Here is an 18,214-nt window from a genome sequence, read left to right as displayed (position 1 = left end):
CCACCAGAATGAATAGAAATTTTCCATCCTGCAATGCTGAAGCTTTGTTTAGGACATTGCTTAAGAATTGATCTGGGCAAGAGAGCAGGATGCTCAGGAGGGTGGCTGTGGGCCATTATCCCAATAGAAGCTGATGGATGGCTTGAGAATGCTCTCCAAAGTCTTCCCTCCCCCTACATCTAGTACCTCTATTAAGCAGGGCAGTATTTAGAACAGAGGGGAGCAGGGCAGAGAGAATGGGCCGTGCAGCAGTGGGTTAGTCCGTGCGACGCATTTCCCGTGGTACCTAGAGTTTCCAGAGCAGCATCCACACAGAGACTCTTTGCACGGTTTGCTTTTACTGGAAATGAGGGGAGAGCACAAATTAGTTCGGGAAGCCAACGCCAAACAGGACACTTTCATTCTGGTTTGTAGATGCATCAAAGGAGAACTAAACGCCATCCTTTTAAGGGCCAGGCTTATAGCAGGAGTCTGTACTGAGCAGCTCCCTGGATGCAGGGTTCAATTTGTTTAAAAGAAAAGGAAAGAAGAAAGGAAGAAAAAAACAAACAAACCAATTCGAAGACTGAATAGAGGGCACTGCTCAGCCTCCAGTCCAGCATCATTGAGAAAGTCCCTTCATCTTACCATTTACTGATTTTTGGCAGCCACTGGCTTCAGTAAATGTAGTAAGGGGGACTTCAGATCAATTCTTCTGCCTACTTGGAAAAAAAAAGTCTCTTTTTTCCCAAAAGTTCATATATACATTTTTTCTCTCTAACGTCAGAGTTCAAATAAACATTTTTTTTAACTTATGTATTATTTTTTGCTATTTTCATGCTGACAAAAAATAATACTTGGGATTGGGCTTTGTCAAAAACTGTTTGAGAATGCCCCAAATCCTGCAAAGCCACAGAGCTAAGGAAGGGAGAACTCAGAGGTTCCTTCGTTTGAAGCTCAAACGTTTTGGGGAAGAAGGGGGAAAAGTGCCATTCAGCTTTATTGACTGGTTAACACACCAACAAAGCTTCACAGATCCGGCCAAAGGAATCAGACTTTAATTTCACCTTGGCCTCTCACACCATCTGACATTCCCCAAGCCAGGCCTCCCTTGTTGTAGAAGAGCTACCACTTTGTATAGGTGCACCAAGACAATTAGATGAAGCTGAAACTCAAGTGAAACTTATTCAGGAGGCAATGGTGGAGATGTCATTGGGTGATATCTCACAAACTAAAAATAGCTTTAATGCAGAGAAACCAAACCTGATTCCAGTTTGAGCTTGGAAGGCCACGTACATGTCACCTGGGTCATAGAGGACTTTGCAGACATAACTTGTTGCTTCAAGGAATTTAGCCCACGTTGCAATACAATCCACCTCTCTCCCTCCCTCTAAAGGCCCAAAATGTTTATTCACTTCCCCTGAACAGGCCCTGGTAGAGGCACAGGTTGACTAGTATATTGGCATCTAATGTACATTCTTTAAAATTCAAGAAACCTCTGAACAGTATATCACGCTTCCTTGTTGGCAAAGAAGGTCTATCTTTGCCACATGTTCCTCTCTGGTGGAGGAGCTACTAGCAGCATTTTCAGATGCCCCTGTCTCAGCACCAGAAGCTGAGATCATCAAAGTTAAGATTTAACCCAAACCCATTCTTCTTTTGTCTTACTGTTTTTAACAGATTACTAAGAACTACAACAAAAAAATATTTCCCTTCCTGCAGCATTTGAATTTTAATTCGGGTATGTTTAGCAGCCTGGAATCCAATTAAACTATAAGCTTAATAATTAACATGATCCCTTTAACAGAGAAATATTAAGATCCCCAAAATCCGCTCCTTCCATCTATCACATGGTCATATGGATGCCCTGGGTGGCTTACTTTGCTGGAGAAAAAGAAATTAACTCCATGCAGGGAGGGTTTCTCCTATGTAAGCCCAGGTCTACAGCATCTGTGTAAGTTACTGCAAGCTCCAAATGGGCAAAGGTTCCTTTGAATGAATACCACATCAGCATGTCAACCAGCATGTAGGCTTTGACTAATAACAGGCAGATCTCGCTACTTGTTTTATCCTATACTGTTGTTTTACAGCCAAATGTTTTACCCAAGTACTATCCTCAATGGTACTGAAGATTTGGTGTTTTCAGAGAACCAACAAAAGCAAATTGGAGAGGTTAGCATGGTGAATCATTCTATATTATTCACGACTCTGAGGGCCAAGTCTCTGCCTCATGGAGAATAGTGCAAAAGGATCACACTTGGGTTGGCAGGAAGTCCTTCTTCACGTCCCACTTCCCCATTCTGATCTGTCACCTGTTCAGATCAGCCAAAGGGAGCTCTCTGCACAGCCCCAGAGCAGCTTATAGCCTGCCCCCCTCTTCCAGGTGGGTTCTTGAGGCCTGCATGAGGGTGGCACAGTAATGCCTACACAGACTCTCTGCCGAGACCAGACAGTACAGAAACGTGACTCAAACACCTAGACTCCACTTCCTCAGGGCAGTGCTGCCAGAGGGCTGTGGAAGGGTGGTTAATGCACATAGAAAGGAGAAAGAGGCGAAGTCCCCAGGTACATGGGCATGGGTAGAGATTCCTTACCTTCCCAGTCCCAAGCACAAATACATGAGTCAGCAGGAAATGAGATGGGATGAAATAAAATGAAGGACAAAATCAGAGCATTCCACCAATTCTTAATGAAGGGCATCAGAAGCCAGGCAGGCCCTCCAAGACCTCAGGCCATAGCAACGGTGATATGAGGGGAACTGGATCTCTAAAATAGATTTGGGAGCAGGACTACTTATCTGACTAGTTTTATAAATACAGATATCACAAAACTAGCCTTTTCAATCTGTTTGAATTTTTGCAAACCTAACCCTTATCACAAGAAAGGGAGACTCACCATAAATTTCACAGCACAACCCTGGGGTCATCATGACCTCAAGTGGCCACAATCACAAGTCTCAGCATCATACAGTTCAAACGGGGCACCTATCTGTGTCCAGGAAATAGAATTTTGTTCCTGCGAGTTGGATTTTCTTGAATGTAACATCTCCTACCTTTTCAAGGGCCAGTCAACTTATTTTATACCACAATCTGGAATAGTTTGATTTAGAAATATAAGCTTGGCTTCTGCAGAGATAGCTAGAATTTCAGGGCTGACTCAAGTCAGGCTTTGGGCAGGAGCTAGAGTGAACAAAGAAAGCTACCAAGAATTTTCTCCACAAGTCTGTCTACCCAAAGGGAGCAAAAAGATAGCTAATTTGTAAGTCTAAAAAATACAAGCTCCCCATGGGGCTAGGAAAACCAAGCCCTCAATAGACTGTGAAAGGAAGCAAGGAGAATTAATGATCAGAACCAACCTAAAGGATGACAGACATTCAGATTTCACTCCCCTGCCTGGAACAGCAATGACATCTGTTTGAGCACCTGCTAGGAACTCAGAATTGTTCTGGGGGTTGAGCAGGGTTCTGGAAGAGGGATATGCAGGATGTCACCTATCTCCAGGAAGCAAAAAGGCAACCATGAAGGAGGGTTTCCATAGCAAAACACTATGAAGAGTACCAGATATTCATGACCAATTGGCAACAAACCTGACTCTGTGAACAACCAGCACTCGTGACATTAGAATCCCAGTCATTAGGGCTGATTTTTGTTATTTAGGGAAACTAGGAACTCAATTCCATCAGGCAGCTAATTAATGGAAATTACACACATGCAGGGGAATGTTATTTTTTGCCATTGTTCAGAAAAGCAGAAGATAAGACTTCCACTAAATATGGGATGAGGTACCAGTCAAAAATGGCAAAACCAAATCACTATTGGTTTCAGGGCACCAGCACCCTAAAAACCAGATGTGCCACTTACCTCTTTGTTTTCATCTGGGGAAACTAACCTTTCCTCTACCATTATCCTGGACCTAATTAGGCCAATCTCAACTATGCGCCCTTTCCTCAAAAAACCTTGGGAATCCTAAGTGGACCGGGCTTAGAAATCTTATAGGGAAAGGTTTGGATAAATTCCTGAAATATAACCAGCATCAGTGTTGTGAGTTTACAAGGTACTGGAGGCCAGGGAGGATGCATCTCATGGAAAAACACATGGGAAAGAGGCTGGGCTGTGCTAGGAATGAGGAAAAAGGAGGAGGGGGAGGGAAAAGGAAAGAATTATACAGAGCACATTACAGAATGTTGTCACAGGAGCCAGTGGTATGTCCTCACCTTTAATCCTGCCTTCAGTGAGAGCCACCTCATCTCAAAGAGGACAGAGCAGAAGTCAGAGAGACCCAGAAAAGGGCAATGACAGTAATTAGAAGCATTTGGGGTGAGGGGAGGTGATATATTCCAAATTGGGGGTGGGGAAAGAGAAACAAAGAGACTGTCTAGAAACTACTTGGAGTAGAAAATAGCAAGTCACTGTAACAAGCAACACAATCTTGAATAGCCCAGAGAAGGCCATTTGGAAGCCTCATGATCATTCTCACAACACAAGACCATGGGGTCAGGTGGGAGAGACTAGGGGAGAGGAGAGAATGTACTAAGGCAACAGAGTTGAATTTAATGAAAGGAAAGATCTGACTCCACACAAAAGGAACCTGGAAAGCACATAGGGATAGCACCTAAGGGCAGGGTTTGTATTCGTTCTCAGCTAAATCTGATCACTGAGAGGACGACAATGTCATTCCTCTTTTCTCAGCCAGCCATGGTTCTGCATAGGAGGGAAGGCATAATGCAATGACCAGAAGGAGGAGTTCAGCAATGGCCATGATGGACCTGGATACCAGTGGTGACACTCCCAGATGGGGCTGAAACACAAGGCTTGCTAGTCTTCCCAATTCAGGGCATAGCTGTTGTTTCCTTATGGGACAGCCAAAAACAGTTTTCCCCAATATCCCATCAGTTGTGCAGAGAAGTATGGCTGGGGGGCAGGTTAGCATGGAGAATTGGGCCTATTTCTTTCCTCTTAAGCCCCTAAAGCCAACATCAGACCTCACGCTTGTGGAGCCAAGCCTCACATTCTTACAGAAGCTGACTGAGGCAGGGGTGTCTGATGAGCTGGCTCTGCTGTTGAACCACAACTCAACTATGAAAACATGATCTTGGTGACTGGCATTATTTAGCAGCTTGTGGACTGAGCACTTTGGAGGCTATGGCTGCACACATGAGCTCATATAAGGGAAAAAAGACTCAACTAAGAGAGGGCACAGTCCTACAGTCTGTTTGAAAGATTGTCCTCATTTTTCATGCTCTCTTCTCTCAGTCATGGGTCTGCTACCAAGGCTTTCCTACTTGGGCACCAAGCCTCACACCCTCCCATGATCATGTAACCTCTAGCAGCCCCAATTCCACAGAACCTTACAATGTCAGAGCTCGAAGGAGCCAAAGATACTGTCCAGATGGAGCCCTTCATTGTGTAGATGAGGAAAGTTGGACCCTAGAGAGTACAATAGTATTTTCCTTTCCTCTTGTCATATATATTACCTTTCACTGACTCTTTCAGACTAGGGGCCAGGAGAGAGAAACAGCCAAATTCAGTACCTAAAGTGTTCCTCAAAAAATAGTCTGTGTCCTTAAGAAGAAACAGGAGACTTCCTAGCTGAGAGGACATTTGGCTCAGAATTTCTACAGACATTCTGAGCCTATGGTTGGATTTTGGTGGGGGATAGGGAGGCAGGGTGGATAGATCACACAGGAAGGAAGTCCCTGGGGCCTCTAACCAGTCACTCCTTGGTTGGGACTGCCAAAAGCTAAAATGAGAAAAACTCATTCTGGCTTCATGTCATGCCTTAAACAGTGGCAGACAGTTTTTCTCAGTCCACTGTGAAGATACTCTTGAGTCTTTGTAAGCTCCTTTGCCAAATAGGCTGAGCAAAGATTTCTCCCCAGGGCACAGATCTCACAGTCCCTGGTTTAGAAGTTACAAATTACCCTGGTTCCACACCCACTTACCCACTGGTCAGGAGAAGGGACAGGGACACTGTCTAGAACATCAAGGAGGCCCTAGCTTGACTTTAGTTGGCCAAGGCCTAAACTAGCTGTGAAATCTCACTTAGGTCTAGAAATATATATATATATATAATATATATATATATAATATATATATATATTATATATATATACACACACATATACTTACTCATATATATGTGCGTATATATATACATATATATATATATATACATATATATATATATATACATATATGTATATATTAGGAATGGGGTGAGGTCTTAAAGGAAAGCTCTGCCTCAGGGTCATGTATAGTAGCAGGCTAGACCAGAGGCCTCTTCACCACAAGGGGGTGGGAGAGGTGACCCTGAAAAACAATGTGCAATCTGCCATCAGCTGTCCCCAGAGGCCCCCATCCACAGAGCCACAAAATAATTCCAGAATACATTGAGGAAAAACAGTTAAAACAAAGGAAAAGTGATTTAAGGACCAACATCACCATTGTGCATGTGCTACAGACAGACAGACAGACACACAGGCACAGTCACACAGACACCCACAGACCACACAGTGAGAAGCGCACACACAGAGCTTGTTCTGCCCAGGGTACTCAGCTCCCTTTGGCTGAATACACCACAGACGGAAAAGAGGGCTAGAGGTATAAATACACACACAAACGGAGCAGTATACCAAATAGAGCATGAGAAGGCAGGAGATATACAGACCTTGGTGATGGCTCAGGCTGAGGTTCTTTCCTTTAAACAGAAGCAACAGTGAGTTAGTAGATGTGTTCAGTACAAAGGGCACAGAACTCTTCCCTCCCCTTCCCCCTGCCCCCATATATAACAAATGGCAGCCTCCACCCAACATCCTGTGAGCCCTCCTGAAGAAGGCAACTCTAGACTGACTATGTAGGCCCATACCCCTGGTATTTTACTCTGAGGGAGTCAACTGAGATGAGTGCTTTTTCTTTGCCTTCCCAATAAGAGGTTAAAAAGACACTTTATCCAAAAAGCCAACCCTATTTCTTATCCAGATCCAGGAGATGGGAGTCCTGCTCTCTCCAATTCCCACATTTTCCCATAGGGTAGCTTTATTTTTCCCATAGGGTAGAATAAAGCTTAAAAGGAAGAGACTGATCTTCGTTTCTTCTCTGCCAATCCTACTCAATTCAAATGTGCTCATGAAGGAGATGTTAGGAATAACTGTTGTAGGGCTATTCAGCTCAGAAATCACCCATTCATTACCAGATTTCTCCACTCATCCTGACCAGCACCTCAAACTAGTTTATGCCTCAGCCAAACCTATAAAGTGCTAAGATACAAACCTGGAGGTGGGAGGTTAGTACTCCTGCTTCTTGGACTAATCCAGGTCACCTTCATTTTCCTTCACAGTAAAACCCCCACCCCAAACCAAAGACCCCCAGACAAAGTCTAAATGAGTTGATCATCTTATGCTGGGGTCCCACACAGGCTCCCTGGAACTCAGACCCAGGCACACCTGAGAGAAAGGGGAAGGGCTGTCAGGGACAGAAGGTGGTATCAAAGATACAACTGCCACTGACCTTGTCACACAGAATCATCATTGCTCAGATTTGGGGGCACTTTCTGCCTAAGTCCTCAAGCAGCTTGCCCCCATAGCTCAATACACAATTTTCCCCCCAAGAATGCACAACACAAGGGAATATAAACACACAGGGAAAACCACTCAAAAACGAATCCCCAAAGCCACACTTCTGCCTACAGGTAGCCTAAGAGTGGGAGAGAGGCTAATGTTCTGTGGCATTAGCTACTGCCTTCTTCTTGTCTCCACAGCTAAACAGAACTGACTCCTCAATTACAGCAACACCTCCAGTTAGCTGGAGCAATGAGCAGAACGAAGCAGCCTAACATAAATGTCTTGATGAAATCGCCTATGGTGATGTCATCCATAGTTTGGTAAAGAAGAGTGCTGGAAGTCAAAAGCCCACCAAACCGGTGGTTAAAAAAATCTGTCATGCCAACCTAAGGCAGAGTTCACATTCTAACGTTCTCCCTGGTATTCTGACTCCCACAAAGCCAATTTCTCAAGAGGAAGAACTTTCCAAACGTTCCATAAGCAAGCAAAGCATAGACTCCTAGGATGAAGGGACTCAGAAACTATCTAACCCACCCTCTGCCAACTCTTGCACAGCTAATGAGCCATCGTACTTTTAAGATACTCAGAGAAGGCTAAATGAAGAGGGCATTGTATTGTGGTAAGATAGGAAATCCAGATACATGAAGACCTACAGAGAGCACAGACAGGAGGGGCAGTGGGAAAGAGACAGATATAGGCACCAAGAAACAGAGACCTCATCAGATAATTTTCCCCAGAGCTTCAGTCACTTGGCTGCTGACCTGAAAGTGAGTCCAGATTTGCTCTTAAGGTTTCGGAGAAGTTCCAGCTGGTTGAGAGGTGGAATCAGTCTGGAGTACAAAAAAGAAGAGACGAGTTAGGTTTCCAATCAGATCAGCCCAGTATCTCTCAAAAGAGCCTTTCATCTATTTCTCCCATTAGTATAAGCTTTAAAAATGGGGAGTTTGACTTAAATGCTCAAGAGCCACCTTAAAATGGTCTTGACATTAGCAGAAGAGAGAGAGAAACCTTATTTTATGACCCCAGCCCTAACCTACTGGGGAGCAAGACCCTTCTGTGCTCACCACCAATCTGTTTTCAGAGGAGTAACAAAAAGTTAGAAACTTTGGAAAAAACCTCAAACACAGTCCAATACCATCATTTTACAGATGCACAAATTAAGACATGATGAAATTGTAAATTACCCGCAGGCACACAGCTAGTTAGCAGTAGAGATAAGACTGGAAACTACATCTCCTGACTTCTACTTCAAGGTTCTTTACACTACACTGCTCTGACTTATCATAGGGAGCCATTGCAGGTTTTTGAGCAGGGAAGTGACATGAAAAAAATCAGCATTTAGAAAAAAGTAACCAGTCTATGTATGTCTAGAATAAATAGAAGAGGGAAAGATTGAAAGTAGGAAACAAACATTTAGGAGGCTACTGGAATAATCCAGGCATGAAGGAGAAAGAGCCAGAATTAGGGAAGTAGCAGCTACAGAAATGCAGAGGGTGGGGCAACATATGCTATCAATGCTGCAAATGAGGATGATTAAGAAGTCTGAGGAGCCACATAAGGCTAGGATGACTTCTTTTTCTTAAGTGGTGGTCACATGGAGTGACTTAGGTGCTTCTGTTGGTCTAGGGCACCAAGAAAGATAGGAACGTCTTGGAAAAGCTGGCTGCTGAGAGGGAAGATCCTGAAGGCAGAGAAAGGAGGACCAGAAGTGTCTCATAGAAAAGAAGTAAAAAAAAAAAGTCTCTCTTTGGAAACCTGCTATCCCCATTGAAAAACTAGAAAATAGAAAACACCAGAGACTAGCAGCAGCAGATGAGCATTAAATATCTTTTGTCTCTGTCCTTCCTCCTATTTCACTGCTGGTTTCAATTTTAGGACAGAAGTGACAACAGCACTTCTAGCTTCCAAGGGGGAAATTTGAATTGGAATCACTGGGCAATTTGTTTGGCAAAGATGCCCCTTGTACAGGGACCTCTTCTCATGAACAACTGCTCTGTGTTTTATTTTTGCATAGATAATAATAACTGGCATTTACATAGCACTTTGTTAAGGTTGGCTTTATAGATGTCACCTCATTTCATTCTTACAGCAACCCTGTGAGGTAGGTGCTGTTACTACCCCCATTTTACAGAGCAAGAAACTGAAGTTTAGAGAGGGTAACACAAATAATAAGTGTCTGAGTCAGAATTTGAACTCAGGTTTCCAACACCATGTCCAGCACTCTACCTAGGGCACGACTTCAATATCTGACAGTTGTAGAGTAGGGGGTTGCCAAAAGTTTGACTTCCTAACCCCGAAAGGAAAAACCTAACTTATCCTAACCCCCAGAAGCTTAGGGTCATATATTAAGGACTTAAAGAGACCTTGGGCATTGTCCTATGGCACTGCACTCATTTTATTGAAGAGGAAACAGGCCCAGGGAGCTGAAGTAACTGACCCACAGGTAGCAAGTAGGAGAGCTAGGCTTTGAACTTAGGTCCTTTGACTCCCAAACCTGTACTTTTTCTACTCCACCACTCTGCCCTTCAGATTCTTCCCCTTTCACTGAAGAGGTGGGATCATATCCTGGATTTGCCAGACACCCTCCCTTGCAGCCAGAGGATAACGCACACAGGTTGTTGGCTCCTGGACATAGCTTTGCAAGCATCATGGGAGCAATGGCAAAAATTCAGGCCCCATAGCAGCCTTTGGGATCCTAACTGCTTCCCCTCTCCTGTGTGATGAGAACAGTCCCCAAGTCAGGGCTCTCCCTAGGAAGGTCTCCAAGAAGTTCACACTGAAATTGCCTGAGCCATTCTCTGAACATGCCATCCCGGACACAGAGGCCCAGGTGCTAAGAGGCCCGTGCCAGCAGCCACTTACCCTGATTCTATTTCAGGCTTGGCCTCTTCCCAGACTGGGGACTCCCAAGTCTCTGATGCCCCATGCCTAGGCCCCCACATGCTAACTGGGCTTTCTCTCTCTCTTCCCTGAAAGGTCCCCTTCCTTGCAGCAGGAGGTGAGCTCCAGCTAGAGGGTGATAGCTAAGCAGGAAGGCCTGGCCACGACAGTTAGAGGATGGGCTCATGCTGAGGGGTCAGCTGCATGGCTGTCACAGAAGAGGGGTGAGCTCAGGTGCACAGTCTGTTTCATCCTTCCCTGTCTCTTCATTATACAGGCCCAGCCCCATGGCCTGTTCTTCCAGTCTCCCCCGATCCCACTCCTCCCCAGTTCCCATCACCATCTGTAAGCATTCACTTGGGAAAAGGAGCAAGAGACAAGTCAGTCCCCCACCCCTGTCCCACCACACACACACTCATATGCTCACAACACACACATACACACACACGCACACACACTCACTGGGTTAGAAAACACAATACATAAGCACCTCAGAGCCAAGGTCAGAGGAAAGTCATGCCTGAGACACAGATACAACACCATCACAAAAGAGAAGGATCAAGGGAGGAGAGGCAATAGCATGTGCAACACACATGCGAACACACACACACACACACACACACACACACATACACACATACCATCGCTTGTCAGGAGAGTCCTAAGTGTTTCCTAGATGGATCATGTCTTATGGTGAATGAAAGAGCAATGAGGAATTTAGGGAGCTAGGGAGGGTGGGGAGGGCAGGCATGGAGAGTAGAGGGTATCATACCCAAAGGAGAGAGAATGGCTGCTGGTCAGTGGTAAGGGTCCAGTGGGCAGTGGGGCAGCCAACTCCACTTGACAAGGCCAATTAGGTCTCCTGAGGTAGCCACAGTGCACATCTGGGGCATCTAAGATGGCTGCTGTTCTCATGTTTTAGAGATAGCACAGTGACAGCACACTTTCACCACACCAGCTTCAGAGCTTTATAGGAGATTTTATCACCCAAGACTGAAACCCCACAGGCACCAGAGCTATGTTAGCTTTGGTCAGCAGAAGGTGGATAGACTGTACATGACTGCCCAGATCCAGGGCTGGGGAACTCCATCTGTGTCCCCATCATGACAAGTCTGGTTCACATCAGGCTTTACTTTTAATTCTGATAAAGGGAGCTGGACTAGTATGAGACAACTTCAGGTTTTTCCAATAGAATTTCCCATTCCAGGTCATTATCCAACACAGGGGAACATGGCTTTGCTGCTCACTAACACCACTGAATCAGGTCAGGCATGTGACCAGGAGGTAAGTTAAAACCTATCTTCCTGGATAGGAGAACTATCCACCCTGTGAGGCTAAAGTGACACAAGCCCCCATCCAGGAGAAGAAACATGAATCTCTCTTCCCTAGCTTTTCCACCTCTATACAAAGGTTCTGGGGCTTCAAGCCCCAGGTTGCCATAGCAAGAACAAGCATCCATTTTCTGAAATGAGTAATTCTTTAGGCTCCTTTGGCCTCTGCTCACCTTAGAATGTGACCCTACCATGTAATAAGATATTTGCTATTTTAGTCACTGTATTTATAACTTGCCAGACCTGGCACTATGAGGCCTGGCTTTCCGGGAGCTCTCTATATGTACACCACCAACCCTCCTAGGCATGCAAAGAACTTTTACATCAGAGCATGGAATTCCCTCTGCCCACGGATATGGCTAGGTATAAACCTAGTTGCTACCTCCCACACCAGCAAGCTATCCAGAAGTCCAGTGCTGATATGCATTTCTAGGGGAGGCAAGGATGAAGAAATATTTCAGTTTTATGTTTCCAGTTTCTGCTACAGTAGTTCAGCTTTTAAGGGAAGGTGACCCCTACAACTTTCTTCATAATTCAGGGTAGGAGTGCTGAGGAATTGGCCTCTGATCCATGGAGCAGTCTACACCCAGGAGTGGGGGCAGCAGCTAACAAAACAATGAGGGGTTGAGAAATGGAAGTAGGAAGAAAGGATTGGAATAGACATCAGAAGGAGGGAGAATAAAGAAAGCAATGGGAGAGGGTAAGTCAAGGAGAAAAAAGGACAAGGAGAAGCAGAGAAAGATTAAGAAACAGTAATATAAATTGAAGGAGAATAAGCAATGGTTCAGGAAGTAGCAGAAAGAAATGTGAAGAGTATGGAAGCACATCCAGTCTAAGTTGTGTGTATTCTGTGGTTGTTACCATGGGAGGCTGAGAAAACCATTAATACCCCCATTTTCCTTCATTCCACCGTGAATTCTCTCAACACTTGTGCCAGACCACAAGGAGGGGTTTATGAAGCTGCATGGAATTAGCTCTGCAGGCTGTTAGTGGGGGGTTGGCCCTCTCTCCTTTTAACGGTGGTTTGTTTTGGTTTTTCTTTCAAAAGCCTCAACTTGTTATAGTCCCAAACGAAGAACAAGAAATAACACCACACACAGCTTTCAGATTCACATGCACTTCATACCTGGAGGCCCCGTAAGTTTGTGTTTGCGAGCTTTTTCAAGTGTTTTCACACCAAAAGAGACAGAGAAAGAGAGAGAGAGAGAGAGAGAGAGAGAGAGAGAGAGAGAGAGAATGAAAGAAAGAAAGAAAGAAAGAAAGAAAGAAAGAAAGAAAGGAGGAAAGGAGGGGAGGGAAAGGGAGGGGGAGGAAGGAAGGAAGGAAGGAAGGAAGGAAGGAAGGAAGGCAGGCAGGGAGGAAGGGAGGAAGGAAGGAAGGGAGGAAGGAAGGGAGGGAGAGAGAGACAGAGAGAGACAGAGAAAGAGAGAGACAGAGAGAGATAGAGACAGAGAAATGGGGAGGGAAAGGGAAAGAGAGAGAATGGAATAAGAAGAAGAAAGTTGGGGAAAGTGGGAAGGGGGGAAAGAACAGAACAAAGAAAATTAGTCCATGGGGTAAATACAGGCACCTACACAACTGGAGGCAGTAAACTGCAGCCCAAAGGGCCCGGGTTCTTGGTGTGTGATGAGTTCCTATTCCCCAATGAAAGAAGAGCTACACTCCAGAGGATATTAGACACTAGGATCCTAACCCCCATGAAAAAGAAGAGTCAAAAGAAATGTGGAAATTGCTTTTAAGAGATCCTTCTCCCCTTTCTTTCATCCCTTTCCAGGGTGCTCAACTAAGTGGCCTGCTAGTATCATTGGGTCTAATAATTCGAAATTGACACCCATACTTTACAGAAACTAAGCTTCTAGGAATCTTACCACCCATCTCTAAAGTCAGGGGATCCCCACAAATATTTGTACGCACCGTGTTTTCAGGCTCAACTAGCAGTGAAAAGCCACAGAAAATAAGCCCCAGGGAGACAGCAAGATATTTGAGAAATTCTCACTAATCCAAAGAACACATTTGATTATTTTAAGCCACTTACTCACCAGTTGTTTTGGAGTTTAGGTGCAGAGAAATTATAATTATGTGCCTATACCAACCCTGCAGCAATCAAAATGGAGCACTGCTCCAAGTCAGCTTAGGGACAGGATGGTGAATGGTGGGTACCAAGAACTACTGTTTGGATTCCTCAAGGAACATCATCATCTTCCCCAAAGAAATAGAACCCACTCTGAGACTAATGTTGCTGCCTGGAGCCAGAATAGATGAGAGAGATAGAGCTCCTGGTAATTTTCCAAGAGTTCAACTAGGTGGCCTGCTGGTATTGTTGGATCTAATAATTCAAAATTCAGAAGTATTGTTAAATTTCTTTTACCTTTTTTCTTCCTCTTTCTGCTCTAAACAGTCCTCTTCTGGAGGGTGTATGAGTGTGTGTGTGTGTGTGTGTGTGTGTGTGTGTATCTTTCTGTCTGTCGGGTGTCTATGTCTGTGTTTTCCATTCAATAATGTTGGCTTGGGGCCCATCCTGGTATAAAATTCCTCTTGAGTAGATTTCAGACTCCAAGTATATATGGGCTCAAACCCAAGACACCAGATGGTCTCATTGATCCCTTGTACGTAGTAGTCAAGGGAGTTCTCCCCAGCCACCCTGGCAGTCTCCCCCTCTCCAAGAGAAGGAATCTTTCTAGAGGCCCTCCCACCACAACCCCAGGTTGGGGAAAGAGAGACTCCCTTTGATGGGAGAGAGGTAAAAGGGTCAAGAAGCAAAAGGCCTAGAGTGGGCAGTTCACACAGGTGGCAGAGAACACAATTCAGCACCAACATGGACTCAGCTGAGGAACATTACCTCCATTCCAGGGCAGCTCTCTGGGGAGAGGGGGGGGATCTTTCTTCTCATGCTGCTGAAGCAGCTCACAACACAATGCAACTAACAGTGAAGAAAACAACAACAAAAGAAAACGGGGGCAGAGAAATAAAGGTGAAAACAACTGCGACAATATAAGCAAAGAACAAAATTAATACCATGGACCTTACACAGAGAATCTTAAACATATGCACTTTTTAATGAAAATAAAAATAAAAATAAAAACAGAAACAAAATAACAGAGTTAAGGACAAATTGAAAAACACTGTGACACCACAAGGAGGCTGTCTAAGGACTGTAGCCCCAAATCACCTGGGGGTGAAAAGCTTCACAGGACTTTTGCTCCCTATGGCAGTAGGGCAACAAGGACAGGATTTAATGATGGTACCTGTACATGGGGACGGTGACGGTGCGCTCATAGTATTGCCAGGTTGAGTGGAGGTCTGTCCGAGAGAGGTTAGTCGCGTAGAATCTCCAAGCGGACTGTAGCCAAGGGAATGGAACACAGAGAGAGGACAATCATAAGCCAAACATCTTAAGTCACAGATAAATTGCAAATCAGAGAATGTGAAAGCTAGTCCAACCTAGTCCAAGCCCTCCATTTTACAGGTAAGCAGAGGGCAAGAGATATGATTGGACTTGCCCAATGGCACAGGGCTAGTTAATGACAGAACCAGGAATACCATCTGGCTCTCCTTATAAAGAGGCGACATGGAGTCATGGAGCATTGGATCTCAAATCAGAAGAGACGGAGGTTCTAATCCCATTTCTAGCACCTATTAGTGTGTCCCCATACTCTATGGTCCAGCAATATTGGCCTTCTTTCTCAAATGCAACCCTCCCTAGTTGATACTTTTCACTGGCTGTCTCCATGCCTGGAATGCTCTCCCTCCTCACCTCTGCATTCTGACTTCCGTCAAGACTCATCCCAAATTTTACCTTCTACAAGAGGCTTTTCCTTATTTCTTCACCTTTCTCCCAGTACTTTCCCCTCTAAGATTACTTCTTCCTTATACTTTATACACTGTGTATTTATGTATGTGATTGTTTGCATGTTGTCTCCCCCATTAAAATTTGAGCTCCTTGACTGGGTTTGTCTTCCTTTTCATTCCCGGTGCTTAGCACAGTGCCTGGCACATAGTAAATGCTTACTAAATGCTTGTTGGCCAACCAACTGATTAGCTGTGTAACAATGAGAAAGGTCCCAGGCTCCTCACCTCTGAAATGGGAATAATGATAGCATAATCTGTATCATTGTAAATAGTAGAACAACTTGCATCATGTCCCTCACAAGAGTCTTGTAAGGATAAAATGAGATAATGTGTTGCAAACGCTTCACAAGCCTTACAGTTTTCTATAGACTATTATGATCAGCTGTTATCATTACTTTAAGTCCAGTGCTGGCCAGGGCAAACTCCTTGCACATAACAAAAGAAATTGCATTGACTTTTCTCTATCGACTACAAATATACTAATAAGAAAGCCTTGCCAACACCAGTCACTCAGCCAATAAAAAATTAGGAAGCATCTACTGTACACCAAGCACCGTGCAAAGCGCTGGGGATACAAAGAAAGGCAAGATTGTCCCTTCTCTCAAAATACTCGTCTAATGGAGTAGAGGAGGCATTATATACATATAAAGAGGATAAACTGGAGATAATCAACAGAGGGAAGACATTAGAATGAAGGGGGATTGGGAAAGGCATCCTACAGAATATAGGGTTTTAACAGGTACTTGAAAGAAGCCAGGGAAACCAGGTAGCAGAGAAGAGGAAGGAGAGCATTCGATGCATGGGAGACAGACACCGAAAACCAGTCTGGAGACAGAGTGTCTTCTTTGAGGAACAGCAACAAGGCCAATGTTACTGTATCAAAGAGCACATTGGGATGTGGGAGAGAGGAGATGCAAGAGTAAGAAGACTGAAAAGGACTGTGCTCCTGTCCCCTTCTAAGAAGCCAAAGGGCTGAGGAGCAACTTCTTGATCAGTTCATGGGGATTAACGGCTTATGCCCAGCCTTTCCCCTTACACATACCTAGAATGCTCTCTCTCCTTCACCTCACTTCTCTCCCTATCCAAATCCTATTCATGATTCAGAGATCACCTCAAGTCCTACCTCCTCCAAGGAGCCTTTCCTGGCTATTCCAGCCACAATGATCCATTCCATTTCCAACCACCCTTAGCGCTCAGATTTTGGCCCCTGGTTATACTGTGCCTTATACCATTCTCCATTTTGTGTGCAGAAGTTCTATTTCTCCAATTAGACTGTGAGGTCCCCAAGGGCAGAGACCATGTCTTACCTTCATCTCTAGACCTGCCACCCCATTGCCTAGGACAGGACTCAGCAGACAGACTCACTGAACTCAATTCAATGCAATTCACTTAAGTGAGAAACCACCCTCCAATTGTTTGAGGAAATGAGGGTCAGCTTAAGCTCTCCTTCACTTTGTCCCATCTCTGACAGCTTCTACTATAGGAGAAAGAGGGGAACATTCTGGATAAAGGTAGTAAATATAATGTGCCAACCTTTCCATTTCTAGTTTTCAGGATTCCTTAGGGTAGACATCTGCCTACATTACCAATACCCCAGGTCTCAGCAAAATTTCTAAATAAACTTCATCTCATTTGTACAAAACCAAGTCAAGCAAAACACAACCCACTTGCTGATTCTGTTTGCATTGTGCAGTGATTAAATCTGCCTGAGTTTTTACAGATCAACTTAAGGCATCTGCCAGGATTCATGAGATGATTTTTATACATTTATTTAAGGCAGCTCCAACTCCCCTACGCTGTCTAGCACATTCCACACACTCCCCCAAAATACCATCAGTCTCCCATCCTCAGACCTTTGGACCAATCTATTCCCACCTTAAATTATGTCAAAACAACTCTAAACCCCCACATGGGAGAGAGATTAGAAATAAGAAAACATATTCTCTCCTACCTTCATCTGAAATATTCATAATGGGCCCTTCATTCACCTACCGATCTCCATCAAAAAGTAATTCATGACCCTGAATCAGGTGCCTTTGTGAACTTTCAGCCTCTTCTCAGAGTTTCAGATCCCGCTGGCCTCAGGGCCAGAGCGAAGTGAGCATGCACCAGTCCCTATGGTGCTGAGAGGAGTGCTAGGTGGCCACCTTAAACTACAATGTCTTCTTTGTAGTAGAAGTGGAAAGGTGAGAGCTGGGAGTGACCAGGGAGGGCTTAGCCTCCCTTCCAAGGCATAAGCACTTGAAAAGTTTTTAAGAGCATGTACTATGCCATATTTCCATTTTCTCTCTCTAGGAACCAGGCTCAAATCCAGATGAAAGCAATATAATTCAATGAACTCTTTCTAAACTTGGGGATATTGATTTCACTTCAAAGTATCACAGCATTTGGATGCATTTTCTTTGTCAGTCTAAGGCACCTTATTCCCAACTCTACTGGTAGGGAAAGTTTATTCCCACAAAGGGAGCTTGGAGCAAGGTTCTAGCCCAAGAAATTCATGCCTCTCTTTTAAGAGAGTTGATCCAAAAAAGGGAGACAACATTTTAAAATGGATAGAATACTGGACTTGGAGACAGGAAGGCTTGCGTTCAAATCCCACATTAGACAATTGTTTGCT

General features: G+C 44.5%; 1 protein-coding gene across 6 annotated transcripts in view; it reads right to left on the bottom strand.

Annotated features, from left to right (window-relative positions):
• Positions 1-18,214, bottom strand: part of KCNQ2 (potassium voltage-gated channel subfamily Q member 2) — a 155,521-nt gene that overhangs the window by 25,528 nt on the left and 111,779 nt on the right. For 4 of the 6 annotated variants that reach the window (XM_036752646.1, XM_036752648.1, XM_036752649.1 and 1 more), the window contains exons 8-11: positions 14,994-15,088; positions 12,875-12,904; positions 8,299-8,367; positions 6,646-6,675 (exon numbers count right to left, since the gene is read on the bottom strand). In XM_036752646.1, the coding sequence (XP_036608541.1) occupies positions 6,646-6,675; positions 8,299-8,367; positions 12,875-12,904; positions 14,994-15,088 (224 nt within the window). Of the gene's footprint in view, positions 1-286; positions 341-6,645; positions 6,676-8,298; positions 8,368-12,874; positions 12,905-14,993; positions 15,089-18,214 lie in introns of all 6 variants that reach the window. The other 2 variants (XM_036752647.1, XM_036752650.1) reach the window with 2 other exon arrangements.

The sequence above is a fragment of the Trichosurus vulpecula genome, chromosome 3 (genome assembly GCF_011100635.1).
Source record: "Trichosurus vulpecula isolate mTriVul1 chromosome 3, mTriVul1.pri, whole genome shotgun sequence".
NCBI lineage: Eukaryota > Metazoa > Chordata > Mammalia > Diprotodontia > Phalangeridae > Trichosurus > Trichosurus vulpecula.
Note: the sequence above shows the minus strand (reverse complement) of the source record. Positions and strands in the feature narration are given on the sequence as shown.